A 17,017-nucleotide genomic window follows, 5' to 3' on the forward strand; every position below is an offset into this window, starting at 1 on the left:
AGTTTCTTCTTCTTCTTTTTCCCTCTTTTCCCTTTTTTTATAAAAAAAAAGCACTTTTCAACAAATGTTTGCTTTGAAAAGATTCTCGACTTCCCTCAAGACTGTTGCTCAACCAGCTCTTCATCGTCAATTGAAGAAATATCCGTCGATTCAAGGTCGCACGGTGATTGTACCACACTATCAGACATTGAAACGCTACGTTACAACTACATCCAACACTGCTGAAGCAGAGGACAACGCTAGCACCTCTGAAAACACAAACGACCATCATGCAGTGGTATCTACATTTGATCTGTTCTCGATCGGCGTCGGACCTTCTTCCTCTCATACTGTCGGCCCTATGCGTGCTGCAAAGATTTTCATCACTGATTTAAAGGAACACAACATTTTGGATAAAGTAGTTACTCTTCGAGTAGGTAAAGTATCGTTCCAAAGGTAACAGAGGGAGAGCAATGGCCTATTAATAGCAAAAGAGAGTTATCTTTCCGCATGTCTATTGATAAGCCAATTGATTACGTTTTTGAATCCGAGGAAGCAAACGCTTATCTCTTGCTCTCAACACAGCTAAATCCGGAAATTAACCTCCTTTTTTTTTCATTAAAACTAGATTTGTTCGGATCTCTTGCTTTGACAGGTGTAGGTCATGGTACTCCAGAAGCTGTCTTGATGGGCATTGAAGGTGAAAGTCCTGACAAGGTTGAAACATCCACCATCAAATCCCGTGTGAAAGACATTGAAACAAACAAATCGATCCGTTTGGACGGCACACATCGCATCACTTTTGATTACGAAAAGAACATGGTGTTCAACTATTTCAAGACCTTGCCCCAACATCCCAATGGCCTCCGTTTTTGCGCCTATGATAAGGATTCCAACATGATTGCAACAAACGAATACTTCAGTATTGGTGGTGGCTTCGTTGTGAACGCTGAAACCCAAATGGATCATGGTGAAAACGTGTACTACAAGCAGATCAACAAGAAGGATGCCGTCGTTGCTGAACGTCGTGAACAAGATATCGCTGTCGTTTCTTTACCTTTCCGTAACTCTGAAGAACTCTTGGCCGTCTGTAAGCGTGAAAACATGACCATTGCTCAAGTTGTCTTTGAAAACGAATTGAAATGGAGTACGCCTGAAGAGATTAGAGAGAAGCTTTTGAGAATCTGGAACACCATGGATGATTCTATTCGTAACGGTGTCATGGCCTCACCCGATGACTATCTTCCTGGCTCTCTCCGTGTCAAGCGTCGTGCTCCTAGATTATACAACAAGCTTTTGAAGGGTTTGTATGGTGGCCCCTTGAACCAAACCGGAGGTTATAGCCAATCTTATATTCCTGCTAGCGGATCACAAGAAGAAGCTACCATGACCACATCACCTGAAGCCAGCAATACTCAATATCCTCTCGCACTTACATTCTTGCCAAAGAAGCCCAAGAAGAAGTTTGTCTTGCCTGCTCTTGATTATCTCTCTGTATACGCTATTGCTGTCAATGAAGAAAACGCTTGTGGTGGTCGTGTGGTCACTGCTCCTACCAATGGTGCTGCTGGTACTATTCCTTCTGTTCTCAAGTACTACCTTGAGTTTATCTCTGAGAACCCCGAGAGAGATGTCATGGAGTTCTTGCTGACTACCTCTGCTATTGGTATGTTGTTTAAGCGTGGTGCTAGTATCTCAGGTAAGAGCAAAGCATGCACTGTTATTTGCATGATACTAACTTCATTTTGTAGCTGCCGAAGTGGGTTGCCAGGGTGAAGTTGGCGTAGCCTGTTCAATGGCTGCCGCTGGTTTTACTGCTGTGATGGGTGGTTCCGTAGATCAAGTTGAAAACGCTGCTGAAATCGGTATGGAACACAATTTAGGTTTGACTTGCGATCCCATCGGTGGTCTTGTGCAAGTGCCATGTATTGAACGTAATGCATTGGCTGCTGTCAAGGCAATCGCTGCTGCTCAACTAGCTTTGAACGGTGAGGGAGATCATCGTGTATCGCTTGATCAAGTCATCGAAACCATGCGTCAAACTGGTGTAGACATGATGTCCAAGTACAAGGAAACCAGCCAAGGCGGTTTAGCCGTCAATGTTCCTTTATGTTAGATAGAAACATTATTCTCCATTATCATACATATCATTCATTTTTTTTTTTTTTTTACATTTATACGCAACATCTTTATTTATTAAACACGCTCTTTTCGAACCAACCAAAGTTTTTATTTATTTCCTTTTAAGTTGAAATATAATATGTGTAGTATATATAGAAGAAGGTATCTTTTCATCCAACATGTCTGTGATGTTTTTTACTGAGTTCAAGCAAATATAGCAGGGGATGTCATAATATATAGTAACTGAAGTAAACTTCTATATACAGCAATTGTAGCATCTATGCGACTATAGCATGTTGCTAGAAACAGTGAAAAAAATTCCTCAGGAAAAAAAAAGTTGGTTAACCTATGCCATATTGTTTAGATTTAAGCCCAAACCTTGCCCCTAACCTTGTCCTTGGCCTTATTTGCCTAATAGCCTTCAAAACGCTTCATATTTGCATTATAATTGTTTCCCCCTTTTACAGTTCATTAAATTCAAATAATTTCAACCCAAAACTATGATACCACAGTCTAGAAAAAATAAATATCCGTGCTATCTCTTCCTCCAGACCAGCTAAACTTTCGGCCTGTTCAACAGATTTAAAGTTATGATACAGACAAAGTCAGTGAAGAATACTGGAGCTTGCACCACAGCTGCCATGTACTGTCGCATGTATCTCAGGCCATCCAAAGCGCAATTTTTAAAAAATGCCACATCAATTTAGCAAAGCTTTTTTACTGATTGATAGTAGTATTTGCGCGTAAGTAACTATTATATATGTATTCAGATTTTTTTTTAATACATACTACTACTAATCCTCACCAACATTGTCTTCTTCATCAGAGTCATCTTCATTCAAACTTGCCGCTAGGCCCATGGTTAGTTGCCCAGACTATACACATCGCGTTAATACAGTCGGCAAGGTTGACAGAAATGGCGCTAGAGATACTCACTGATATTGGACAAGGAAAATGTGAAGACTGGTAAATCGTTGGCGATATAGCTATGCCTGCAATTCGAATGGTAGGAATCAAATCATATTGAATGTATAAATCCTCCTTGTTGGATCCACCGAGTAAACCGCATTTAGAGGCGATATCTGTGAGCATTGCATAGCCCTCATCTTTCATTGGGTCATATTTTATCGAAAAGGGAAAGGTAAAGTTGGTAATGCCATGGGATCGTATATGTACGTTCAAGATCTCACCACCCCCTACCGAAATTTTAGGGGCAGTTGGGTAATATGCCTTTAGACTAAAAGGTAAATTCGCTGAATTGTTTGCTCTGTAGGATGTATATACCTTACAATGGCTCGTATAGATTCAAACGTGATGCTTTCGACGTTGTCATTGACAACACCAATTTGAAGTCCAAAGTTGACGCTAAAGGCAAGCGTGTCATTGGATTTCTCAAAAGGAGCATAGCCATCAGGATGTTTGGTGGGTCCATTGAAATTCACTTCTGGGACTCTAAATATTGCTGCCAAGACACCTACGATAATCAAAAATATGATAAAGAGCAATAGTAAGGCACAGCAACCATATCTAGTCCACATGGGAAGACAAGGACAGCAGATGCAGCACAAATAGTGTTTTACAGGGCTTCTCTTCTTTGGGATCTCGCCTAAAAGAATATGGATTTAGTCAGGTTCTGAGACATCTCATTCGTGGCTTACCTCCAGGCACCAGCTCACAAAGTTCTACAGCAGTTTTCTCTTCTTTGCGCATGACATACTCATCATTTGCTTGGTCTGACATGAAGCTACTATCGACTGTCGATAAAGGTGGCAACTGATGAGATGCCATTTTGCTCAAATTTGTTTATGCAGAAGAGAGATAAAGAATAGTGTATGCTTATCAAAACGGCTTGTACATGCCATACGATGAATCGAGGGATGCGATGATCTGCAGACCTAACAGCTTGCATAAAGGAATAGGGCAGAGATTTTGCGGCTCGCATCATGGTCCGGTTGGTAGCAGTGCTTCTAGTCCGTGCACACAGATGGCTATTCGAAAGTTGCAGTGCACATTCACGTCCTTTTTTTCTTTCCTCAATTGAAAATTTTTAACAAGCATACTGTATCAGTTGCGTTGCTATTGTACATATATATCCCTAATTACACTTCAATTCACATAATCTTCCTCTCAAGCACCCAACATTTATGGATCAAAACCCCACGCTTTCAATTATAACTTTTACAGCCTAGACAAACAACTCACTTTTTGACGGAAAAAGATACCAGACACCAGCAATCATATCACTTACACACACACACACAATGACCACCTTGCAAGTCTTTGCTCATAGATTAGGCGATGCAAATCTAGGTACGCGCACATGATGTGCTCAAATGTGTCTTTCACTCATAACGATCAACAAACGGTTTTATAGGTATCAACCTCAAAGTTACTATTGCCAACGAATTGAGAGATCAGGTAGAGGTGTTCCAGACAGCAGAGTATCCCAAATTTCTGTCGACGCTGATACCAGTCTTTCTTGACATACTTCAAAACGATCAACCTGTTTTTATCAGCAATGCACCTGAGCAGGTAAACATCAACTGGATACATATCCCTGTCAGGCAATGTCGCATACTGATGCTCTCTCTTTCTCGTCATTAGAAATTACGAAATATTTTACTGGAAATCATTTATCGATTGCCACAAACAGAAGCATTGAAGGAATACGTACCCGAATTATGCAAAGCGTTGATGAAGATTCTTCGCGTGGAGAACGAGGACAATGCGGTTGTCTGTGTCAAGATCATTATTGATTTACACAGATCGTTTCGGCAAGTATTAGAGGACCAAGTGCAGCCCTTTTTGGAGATTGTGCAAGAGATATTTCAAAACATGGAGCAGACAGTCAAAGATGCCTTTGATAATCCTGATATCACTACAGTAAGTTGTGTGTGTGTGTGTGTGTGTGTGTGTGTGTGTGTGTGTGTGTGTGTGTGTGTGTGTGTGTGTGTGTGTGTGTGCGTCTCTTGGAGTGGAGTTATTCATCAAATGCAATAGCCATTGTCGGCAGCATCACCTCGACCCATGTCTCCAGCAGCCGACACACCCGAGATACCAACCAAAGTATTGGCAAAGAGCATGTTTAGTTTCAAGGTCTTGACAGAATGCCCTATCATTGTTGTCTTGCTGTTTCAATCCTACAGACGCTCTGCCTCTGAAAACATTATGAAATTCATACCACTGATATTTCAGGTACCATTCTTCATTACGCACATGTCAAACAACTTCAACTGACGTGTATTTGTATAGACATTGGGGTTGCAAGCCAAACCACAGATGGAAGCTGCCAATGCCGCACTTGCTAGAGGAGAAGTCTTTGTAGGTGTTAGCCCTGCCATCAAACAGAGAAGCCTGTACAACGAATTCATTATCGCTCAAGTCAAGACCATGTCATTTTTGGCCTACATTCTGCGAAGTTATACAGCCCTGTTACGACCCTACCAACACCAAATTCCTGACTTTGTATTGCGATTACTGAGAGAATGCCCAGCTGAATCCTCTGCCACCAGAAAAGAACTGCTAGTGGCTACGAGACACATTTTATCCACTGATTTTCGCACATCGTTTGTACCCAAGATCGATCTACTATTGAACGAAAAGGTGTTGATAGGCACAGGAGTGACAGCACATGACACATTACGACCCTTGGCTTACAGCATGCTGGCAGATCTGATTCACCATATTCGAGCAGAGCTAACCGCTTCTCAACTCTCGCGCACCATCTACATTTACTCTCGCAACCTGCACGACGCTACACTGGCACCCAGCATCCAAACCATGTGCGGCAAATTGCTGCTCAACCTGATAGACTGCATCATGAAGATCCCAGACAAGTCAGAGGGACGAGAGTTGCTGATGCGCATCTTGGATGCATTTGCCAGTAAATTTGAGGCACTGAACATCCAATTCAGCTCCTGTGTCAAGCAGTACAAAAAGAAGAATGCGCCCCCCACGACTAAAAACGGCAGCATGGAAGAGGACAATGACGACTTTACAGAGATTGACTTTGACCATGCACGCTCCATTCATACAGCCTCCTTCTTGTCAGAAGCAGCTCACGACGGCATCAAGGACGGTCGATTTCTATTTAAAAACTTGGCTATTGGGTTGAAGCCGCTGTTCATTGGTCTTCGCCACTGCAACCCACCGCCGCCGCCAGGACAAGAGATCAGCAACCCTCAAGTCTACGCTCAGTTTGCACGTGGATTCTCGCAGGATGATGTGCAGCTGTTTGCCCGCTTGTTCCGAGAGGGCCTCAAATGCTTCGAGTACTACAATGTGGACAATTATGGACCTGACGGCTCTTTGCCTGATTATTCACCACCAGAGGAAGAGAAAACCAAGGACAATTGGACCATTGGATCCACTGAGACATGCTTAAAATTGAACCTGCAACAGAACGGAGAGAAGGAAGTACTGGATACGTTTCCCATTGTATTTACACTGCTGGATCCTGCTGTCTTCCAAGAGCTGTTTGCCTCTCAAATCGACTTTTTCTACGACCGCATGCTGATCAACACTTCACTGCTGCATCTGTCGCAGTACTTTTTAGTGAATGAAATTACCACACAAGGCTTTGCGGGCATCTTGTTTCGCTTCTTGGTGGACCGCATTGATCAGCTGGGACAGGACAATCTTCACTACTCTGCCGTCATGCTGCATCTGTTTAGACTCGCATTCATGGCTGTCAACTTGTTTCCCGATGCCAATGAGGGCATTCTTCAACCTTACTTGGCCAACTTGGTCATGTCCTGCTTCAAACTAGCTGCCAAGGCCAAAGAGCCCGCCAACTACTTTTTGCTGCTGCGCGCCCTGTTCAAGAGCATTGGTGGTGGCCGATTTGAACTGCTCTACAAAGAAGTATCGCCTCTGCTCCAGGTAATTCTCGAGAATCTCAACTCGCTACTGTCTCTTGCGCACAAAACGGACATGCGCAATTTGTTTGTGGAACTCTGTTTGGCTGTGCCTGTGCGCCTCAGTACACTGCTGCCGTATCTTCCTTACCTGATGCGTCCTCTTGTCATTGCACTGCAAGCAGACCAAGACCTGGTGTCTCAAGGCTTGCGCACTATGGAGCTCTGCAATGATAATTTAAACCCTGAATTCTTGGACCACATCATGGCGCCTGTCATGTCTGAATTGATGGACGCTCTCTGGAAACATTTGAAGCCATTGCCTTACAATCAGCAACACAGCCATGCTGCCATGCGCATTTTGGGTAAGTTGGGTGGTCGCAATCGTCGTATGCTCAAGAGCCCACCCAAGCTAGGCTTCAATGCACGTATTGAGAGCGGTATCTCGCTGGAGGTGGTCTTTGATCCCAACCCTACGCCACACACACTTCCTCTGGACAAGTGCTTGGAGATTGCTATTCATGCATTGACCACTGCACAAACAGACATTGTCTACAAGAAGCACGCTTATAATTTCCTCAAGACCCACTTGATTTTGATGCTGGAGCTGGATGAGGGACCTGACGATTTGGCTGAATCCTTGTATAAGCGAGTCAAAGAGCAATTTACAGATCGTTCATCGGACGAGGAGATTGCAGCTACTACCGCTACCACCACCACCACCACTACAACACCAGCTGCTACTACTAGCACCACCACCACTACAAGTGCATCAACTCCTACTGCTAGTCTCGTCACTGCCAATATGGGTCGCATTACAGTAGATGAAGACAACTCTGTCGTTGGCAACACCTTGAATGAAACAGGCATGAAACCCAAACGACTGGCTGGTAACGGCTACACCAAATACGTCTCTAAGCGAGTGGCACAAGAAGAAGCCCTGCGATCCATCTTGGTGTCTGTCATGTCTGCATCCATCATCCCTGAACTGAGCGATGATGCTTGGAAATTCTTTGTCAACATCTGTCGCCATTTCACGCTACTTCATATTGGTGAAGCCATTGAAGCCAAGGAAAACGGCCGCAAACCACTGGCCAACATGATGGATGAACGTCTGACAGTGCAACATCTGAACACAACCATCCTCGTAGAAGCCATTGTGGAAGTCATGTCCTCTTCTCAGATCCAACTTCGCAAGCGTGGTGAAGAGGCATTGCATGCCTGCTACGACGTGGCTACAGCCATTTTTGGATCCAAAGAGCATGTGGATCAGCTGCCCATCTTTCGCGTGTTTGCATCTCAATTCTGTTCCTGCTGCTATAAGCCTGAATGGTTCAAGAAGCGTGGAGGCTGTCTCGGTATCTCTATCATGAGTTCTCAGCTGGATTTGGGCACCAAATGGATGCGTGAGCATGAACTGGATTTCATTCGATCCCTGCTGTTTGTCTTGAAGGACGCTGCACCAGAAATGGCCAATGTCAATACGGAAGAAGCGACACAGACACTGTCTCATGTCCTTAAAGTCTGCAATGGCCCTGAAGACGGCGAAACAGCTGAAGCACAGCAAAAATTCCAAAACTTGATTACCTTGCTGCTCAGTGAACTGTCCAACTCCAACAGTGCTGTGCGAGAAACGATTCAATCTTCCTTCCAGTTGCTGGCTGATCTGACAGGCAACGAAGTAACCGAGCTGCTGGCTCCCGTGCGCGAACGTCTTGTGGCGCCCATCTTTGCTAAGCCCCTGAGAGCGTTGCCCTTTGCCATGCAAATTGGTCATATTGATGCCATCACGTACTGCCTCACACTGCGTCCTCCCTTTTTGGAGTTCAACGACGAATTGACGCGCCTGCTGCACGAAGCTCTGGCATTGGCAGATGCTGAAGATCAAGCACTGCAGAGCCGCAACTCGCAATACAAGAACACCACGTCGCTGATGAACCTGCGTATCGTCTGTATTAAACTCTTGTCTGCTGCTTTGGCATGCTCTGATTTCTCCAGTCAGCGACAGACGCACACACGCGCTCGTATCATCCAAGTCTTTTTCAAATCCTTGTATTCCAAGTCGCTGGAGGTTGTGGAAGCAGCACACCGTGGATTGAAGCAAGTGCTAGCTCAACAGCACAAACTGCCCAAGGAACTGCTGCAACAGGGCTTACGTCCCATCTTGACCACGCTTTCCAACCACAAGACGCTGAGTGTGGCCGGCCTGGAGGGACTCGCACGATTGCTGGAGCTGTTGACCAACTATTTCAAGGTGGAAATTGGCAAGAAACTGCTGGACCACTTGAAACAGTGGGCAGAACCTAAAGTGCTGCAGGAGGCTGCCGGCAAACCCTTGAGCGAAAACCATGAAATCAAGATTATCGTGGCTATTTTGAACATCTTCCACTTGCTGCCTGCTACGGCTCACATTTTTTTGGATGATCTGATTACGGTTGTATTGGAGATGGAAGGTCATTTGCGTCGATCTGTGTCCAGCCCTTTCCGACCCAACTTGATCAAGTATCTCAACAGATACCCCACCGAGACAGTCGAGTACTTTTACAAAAAGCTGGATGATCCCAAGTGCTGCCAATTGTTTATTGATATTCTCAATATGGAGAACGCCTCCAGACTGCGCGATGAAGTTGCCAGTACATCGACTGAATTGATCAGCAAAATCTTTAAAATATCAGAGCCCACGGAGCATGCTGCATCGACACCCATCAACGTGCTTCATTATCGCGGTGTCATGATTGTGCACACACTGCTCAACTACACGCCTGAATTCCTCGATACACACAGAGATGTATTAGACGCGCTGCTGGAGTTGTGGCGCTCACGACAGAAGAAGGTCCTCACACCACAGCAAAAGGAGCAAGAACAGCAGAGCCTCATCATCACACGTGAGTTGCTCTTGCTGACCAAGATTTTTGTTGAGTATCTGGAGCGAAATCCTAGTGAAATTGACATTGTCTTTGATCTGGTGTCTCTATTTGCCCAGGAGTCCGTAGTAGATCTCTCCTATTTACAAAAGTTTTTGCTGGAAAAGATTGCCCTCAAGTCATCTGCCAAGCAAAAGCGATTGATTCTGGACAAGTTTTTGGCCTTGTTTACGGACAACACGGTCTCCTCTTATCTCAAGATGATGGCACTGCGTCAAATTGTGAATCCTGCACTGCTGGCTACGTTTGTGCGCAAGAATGGCGAGTATACCGAGATTCTGGATGCTGCCATGATGGAGCAGCTCCTAGAAAAGATCTGGGCCAACCTCATGATGGAAGCTAATGAAGACAATCAGTACACGGAGGATTCTCTGCGAATTGAGCTACTGCAAATGACTGCTATGATTGTGCAATACGCGCCTCAACTACTGGCTGATCGTCGCAAGGAAGTGATCAAGTTTGGTTGGAACTACTTAAGATTGGAAGACGCTACGAGCAAGCAAGCTGCCTACGTGTTGATTGCTCATTTCATTGCTGCCTATGACACACCGAGTAAGATTGCCATTCAAATCTACGCCGCTCTGTTGCGTGCTCATTCGTCCGAGGCAAGAGTGCTGGTCAAACAAGGTCTGGATATCATTGCTCCCGTCTTGCCGCTGCGTATTGCTTCTCAAGGCAGTAACGAGCGTGTGCCTACCTGGGTGAGATTGACTCGCAAGGTTGTGGTAGAAGACACACACAGCATCTCACAAATGGTCAATGTGTATCAACTGCTGATCAGACATGCTGATCTCTTCTTTGACTACCGTGAACACTTTTTACCCCAAATCGTAAATACACTGCCTAAACTTGGCTTGCTACAGAACGCGACACCGGAACACAAGATGCTTACTGTGGAATTAGCCGAGTTGATTATCAAGTGGGAGCAGAAACGCATCCGTTTGCAGCAACAGGCAGAGCAAGCCGCGTCTCCTGGGTCTCCTTCCAAACGTAAAATAGACGCTGATGGTGATTTTGAAATGCAAGATCAACAAAATGAACCCAACGAGAGTCCTAGCAAGAAAGCACAGGTGCAAACCTCGTCTGGTCAAGTCAAAGCTGTTGCATCCACATCCAGTAACTCACCGCACAGTAACAGCAGCAAAGAATACTCACCCAGCCTTACGCTGCGTGAAAGCGTCGTCGGTTACCTGGTCCGACTTTCCTGCATCTTGTTCAATCCTTCTGATATGATACAAAAGAGACTTGTGCAGAGAACCATTGAGCTCGTCAAGTCCTTCTTGAAGCCAGATCTCTGGTCGGATGTCCATGTGCGATTTCAACATGTGGAGCGTTCTCTGTTGTTCAAAGATGCTTCCAATGAAATGGTGGTGTCTAGTGTTTGTCATGCCCTGGAAATTTTGAATGCTGATATCACGCACAGAGACACAGATTGGTTTATTGAGAATATGGGTCAATTGTATCGCTTGTTAGAAGCCAGTATTCGATCTGAGAATACGCGTATCCAGACTGCTCTGTACCCTGTGTTGGTGTGTATCATTGGCGCTATCGACAAGTACAAGGCTGCTATGGCCAAACAGATGGAGAGTGCCGCAAGTCATGTAGAAGATGCCACGCCAACCAGTGCAACAAAGACTCCCATGGATACATCGCCCACCGCTTCAGCAGACCACACAAACTCAAATGAAGAGGCACCTGTTGACAATGAAGCCACATCTATGGAGGAAGATACACCTGCCTCAGCTGCACCTACAGATAATAACACAGCCACTACTACTGTAGAGGAGGCTAGCAACAAGGACTTGTCTGATAGTAATGTCGCACCTGCTGTGGACCCCACGCCAGCGCAACCCGAACTCTCGCCTGAAGTGGTTGCCTTTATGAGCTTGGTCGAGTACATTATCAAGGAAGGATTCACCAACATGACCAACATTTACGGAGTTCTCAAACTACTGCAAGCAGCCAGCCACAGTCAAGACGAGTACTTGGATCCTCATGTGCCTGGCCTTGTTAAGGTACTACAATTGCTGACAAAAGAGCACACCATGCCAACCCACTCAACCACAACATCCACCACCACATCGTATGAAACACAAGTGAGTTTATTGATCTTGGGTCTGTCTCTGTTAAAGAAGCGCATTGCTCATTTGGGAGACCAACGTCGCTGGTTCTTGACATGCTTGATCCAGCTGATTGAAAAGTCGCCTGACATCTCTCTGTTGCGCAACATTCTGGACATGCTGAGTGAATGGGTGCTTGGTAAAGTGGAGCCTATCCCTACCATCAAGGAGAAGGCTGGCTTGCTGGGTAAAATGATGACCATTGAGTCCAGAAACAACACACAATTAACCCAAGACTTTTTGACGCTGGTACTCAAGATTTACAGCGATCCTTCGTTTGCTCGCTCTGAATTGACAGTGCGTATGGAACACGCTTTCTTGCTGGGCACTCGCAACGACAATCCACTGATCCGAGGCCAGTTCATGAAGATATTTGATGATAGCATCGGCCAAACACTGGCTGCTCGTCTTAACTATATTCTGGGCATTCAAAACTGGGAGCCCCTGGCTAACTCGTTCTGGTTGCATCAGGCTTTGGATCTGCTGGTGGGATCTGTCGACATTGATACACACGTGTCTGCTCCTTATACGCTGAAGGTCAAGCCCATTGGCATCTTTGCCAGCAGCATTGACCAAGACAACACAGCTATGAAGGTGGATGTGCCCGAAAGCATTGCTTGTATTGTCAAGGAGCACCGTACTTTCTTGAAGAACTTGCAGGGTATTCAAGTGAGCAACACGCTGAATGACATTCGACAATTGCAGTATCTGGATGATGAGACCGCGTTCAGGCTCTGGGTGGATCTGTTCCCCATGTGCTGGACGGCGCTCACCAACGTAGAGAGGCATGACATTGCCAAGGTGCTGACTATACTGCTCTCCAAGGACTATCATGCCAAACAAGCGGAGCGCAGACCCAATGTGGTGCAAGCATTGCTGACGGGCATTTCCAACACCACCCCCACCATTCCTACTCCATCTCATTTGATTAAATACCTGGGCAAGACGCACAACTGCTGGCACACGGCCATTGAAATGCTGCAGAAGCAAGCCATCACAGGTCGCTTGACTGACGTTCCCAAGGAGGAGCAGCAGGACCAGCAACGTACCTTGGATGCATTAGCAGAGATGTATACAGCACTGGATGAAGAAGACATGCTCTATGGCTTATGGCGTCGTCGTTGTGTCTACTCTGAAACCAACATGACCGTATCGTGCGAGCAGTGCGGCATGTGGCAACAAGCACAACACATGTATGAAAACATTCAAATCAAGGCGCGTGGCGGCATCTTGGCTCACACTGAATCAGAGAGTATGTTATGGGAGGATCACTGGATCATGTGCACTCAAAAGCTGCAGCAATGGGATATCTTGTCTGATCTCGCCAAGCACGATAACAACACCAATCTACTTCTGGAGTGTGCCTGGCGCTTGTCTGATTGGACAGCAGAGAGAGAAGCACTGGAGCAATCACTACATCAGCTGTCTGATTTCCCTGCGCCTCGTCAAAAGATCTTTGAAGGCTTCTTGACACTGATCAAATCGCAGACCAGCCAAGACAAGTTGCCCGAGTTTACTCGCATTTGCGAGGAAGGCGTCCAACTGTCGCTTCGTCAGTGGCATGCTTTGCCTTCTGTGGTGACTCAGAGTCATTTGCCTTTGCTGCAAACCTTTCAACAGTACCTGGAGCTCTCTGAGGCGAGTCAGATCTTCAAGAGTCTTTCTAGCACCAACGCTCAGAACTTGGATCAACGATCCGCAGAACTTCGCAGTATCCTAGGAACATGGCGTGAACGTTTGCCCAACATGTGGGACGACATCAATGTCTGGAGTGATCTTGTGGCATGGCGTCAGCACATCTTCAGTGCTATCAACCGTACCTACTTGCCGCTGATCCCTATGCTTCAACCAACACCTGGTCAGAACAACTCTAGCAGTGGACATTCTTACGCCTATCGTGGCTACCATGAAACTGCCTGGATCATCAATCGATTCGCACACGTTGCCCGCAAGCACCAACTGTACGATGTCTGTATCAACTATTTGACCAAGATCTACACACTGCCCAACATTGAAATCCAGGAAGCCTTTTTAAAGCTGCGTGAACAAGCCAAATGCTACTATCAAAACCCCAATGAATTGACAGCTGGCCTGGACGTGATCAACAACACCAACTTGATGTACTTTACGCATCAACAAAAGGCTGAGTTCTTTACGCTAAAGGGCATGTTCTTGGCCAAGTTACAGCACAACAACGAAGCCAATGAAGCCTATGTTAATGCTGTTCAGATTGACATGACTCTACATCGCGCTTGGGCTGAATGGGGCAGATACAATGACCGCCGTTTCAAGGAAAATCCCAAGGATCTGTCGTGGGCCAACAATGCAGTTAGTTGCTACTTGCAAGCAGCTGGTTTGTACAAGAATGCAAAGTCGCGTAAGCATCTACTGCGTATCTTATGGCTACTGAGCTTGGATGATCAGAATGGCACCATATCGCGTGCTGTGGAAGGCTACAAGGGTGAATGGCCTGTGTGGTACTGGATCACATTTATCCCCCAATTGTTGACAGCACTGCAACATCGTGAAGGTAGACATGCCCGTGCCATCTTGATTCGCATCGCCAAACAGTTCCCTCAAGCGCTGCATTTCCAACTGAGAACAGCCAAAGAGGACATGTTGAAGCGTGCCAGTGTGTTGCAAGCGAATATGGCCGCTGAAGCAGCTCAGCAACAGCAACAGCAGCAGCAGCAGAACAATGCCACTACGCCAGCCACAGCTACAGCTGATAGTAATAATAAGAATGGAGCAACCGAGTCTACATCTGCCAAAGAAGATGCCATGGACGTGGATCAAAAGGAAGAAAACACAGAGGAAAAGACATCCAGTGATACTGATGCTGTTAAGCAGGAAGTTACAGGCGAGAGTGCTGTTGTAGTTGACAAGAAAGAGAATGACACGGCACAAGTCAAGACGGAAGAGACGAGTACCGAAACGCCACCACAACAAGCTCAGAATGGCAGTAGTACGCCAGTGGCTGCATCTCAGGCTTCACCTGCTGTCAGTCATGCCAGTGACAGAACATCCTCTGCTACACCCAAGCAACAACCTGCACAAGGATTTTCACCCAATGCCGCTGCAGCTGCAGTATCATCCACGCCTACTGTTCCTGGCAACAACAACAACAACAACAGAGGACCTTTGCCTACGCAAATCAACACGTCTGCTGCTGCCGCCAGCCCATTGGATGAGATCATGTCGATGCTCAAAACTGGTTATCCTCTATTAGCCTTGTCCATGGAAACCATGGTGGATCAAATTCAACTGAAATTCAAGCCTCAAGCGGATGAAGACATGTATCGTTTGGTGGTTGCCTTGTACAATGAGGGAGCTCAGCAATTGCTGACACGATTGACCAATCCCAACGACACATTCCAACTAACCCATGCTACTGTTGCAAATATCCATCGATTCGCTGACAGCCTTTATCCTGGACACATGAAGACGGCCTTTGTCAATGATTTCGCCAAAACCAAGCTGAATCTGGAGGAATACGTAGCCAAGTTGAGATTGTGGCGTGACAAGTTTGAAGCTATGCTAGATGCCCGTCCTCGCAAACACAAACTGGAAGCTTCAAGTCATTATCTGGTTGAATTCCAACACCAAAAGTTTGACGATGTTGAAATTCCTGGCCAATACTTGCTGCTCAAGGACAATGCCAACGACTTTTTGCGCATCGACCGTTTCCTGCCCGAGGTGGAAATCATCCGTAGCTATGGCAACTGCTATCGTCGTTTGACCATTCGCGGCCATGATGGCACCATTCATCCCTTCTTGATTCAAAACCCGGTGGCTCGCCAGTTCCGTCGTGAAGAGCGATTGATGCAGCTGTTCCGTATGCTGAACTACATTCTGGAGCGCAGAAAAGAGAGTCGTATGCGCAACTTGGTGTTCCATTTGCCTGCTATTGTACCTCTGGCTCCCAATGTGCGAATGGTGCAGGATGATCCTTCTTACACTTCGCTATATGACATTTATGAAGATCACTGTGACAGTGTGCACATGCACAAGGATGACCCCTTGGTGTGCTTTGTGGAAAAATTTAAAAACAACGTGCACGTGCAGAAGGATGTAAGTAAATGAGCACATATGAATTATGCTCTAGACACTAACTATCTGATAGATTGTGAACCAAAAGACTGAATTGTTGAATTTGCGCATGGAAATCAATGACTACATCTCGACCAATATGGTGCCATCCAACATCCTCAGCAAAGTAAGTTGGAATTGCAATCTGCAATTCTTGGTATTAGTGTCATTAACGTCTCCTTTTCTGTAGTATTTGTTCAAGACCATGAGTTCATACACGGATTATTGGATGCTTCGTAAACGCTTCACTGCACAGTACGCAACAGCTACATTCATGGCTTACATATTTAGTGTGGGCCATCGCATGCCTCACAAAATTATGATTTCTCGCAGCACGGGTAATGTTTGGATGACTGAGCTTTTACCTGGTAAGTAAGAGTGGATGTTGAACGAGCAACCGGTTGATTGACCTTGTATTTAGGCTGGAACTCTGCAAATCCATTGTTTGGTAATGGTGAAGCGATTCCCTTCCGTTTTACACCCAATATTCAAGAATTCATCACCCCTATTGGCATTGAAGGTCTGTTCACCAGCTGCTTGATGGCTACAGCCCGTTGTTTAACAGAACCCGAGTTTGAGCTGGATCAATACTTGTGCCTATTTGTTCGAGATGAGCTCGCTACATGGCATCTGGCAAATCATCGTTCCGTCACTGATGTGCAATTCCGCGAAAGAATCAACACTAATGTACTTCAAGTTCAAACAAAAGCGCAATTCTTGTCTTGCAAAGCAGATCGCGAAAAGACATTGAATGCAGGCAAACCTTTAAATCAAAATGTGATTGATCTGATCTCTCAAGCTAGTAATCCTCAAAAGATGGCTCAGATGGAGTGTACCTGGATGCCTTGGTTGTAAGAAGACTAGTGTATAATAAAATTTCAACAAAATATGTTTATTTTAGGGATTTGTAAATAAGAGAGTACGATGG

At 45.7% G+C, this 17,017-nt stretch overlaps 3 protein-coding genes across 3 annotated transcripts; 2 read left to right on the forward strand and 1 right to left on the reverse strand.

The window, feature by feature from the left end:
- Positions 1-64: 64 nt before the first annotated feature.
- On the forward strand, positions 65-2,095 carry ATC70_005804 (uncharacterized protein; the record flags this gene model as incomplete). Its single annotated transcript, XM_064825087.1, has 3 exons — positions 65-416; positions 608-1,678; positions 1,731-2,095. The coding sequence occupies 3 exons, from the start codon at positions 65-67 to the stop codon at positions 2,093-2,095; spliced, it is 1,788 nt and encodes a 595-aa protein (XP_064680464.1).
- Positions 2,096-2,894: 799 nt separating this feature from the next.
- ATC70_005805 (uncharacterized protein) lies at positions 2,895-3,888 on the reverse strand (the record flags this gene model as incomplete). The annotated part of the gene is made up of 4 exons (XM_064825088.1): positions 2,895-2,975; positions 3,037-3,337; positions 3,385-3,706; positions 3,759-3,888. The coding sequence occupies 4 exons, from the start codon at positions 3,886-3,888 to the stop codon at positions 2,895-2,897; spliced, it is 834 nt and encodes a 277-aa protein (XP_064680465.1).
- Positions 3,889-4,361: 473 nt separating this feature from the next.
- Positions 4,362-16,944, forward strand: CDC15_2 (Protein kinase of the Mitotic Exit Network; the record flags this gene model as incomplete). Its single annotated transcript, XM_064825089.1, has 8 exons — positions 4,362-4,410; positions 4,475-4,632; positions 4,705-4,983; positions 5,101-5,295; positions 5,353-16,071; positions 16,124-16,216; positions 16,280-16,457; positions 16,511-16,944. The coding sequence occupies 8 exons, from the start codon at positions 4,362-4,364 to the stop codon at positions 16,942-16,944; spliced, it is 12,105 nt and encodes a 4,034-aa protein (XP_064680466.1).
- Between the last annotated feature and the right edge of the window lie 73 nt (positions 16,945-17,017).

This window comes from Mucor velutinosus (genome assembly GCF_035048745.1).
Source record: "Mucor velutinosus strain NIH1002 chromosome Unknown tig00001544, whole genome shotgun sequence".
In the NCBI taxonomy this organism is placed as follows: Eukaryota; Fungi; Mucoromycota; class Mucoromycetes; order Mucorales; family Mucoraceae; genus Mucor; species Mucor velutinosus.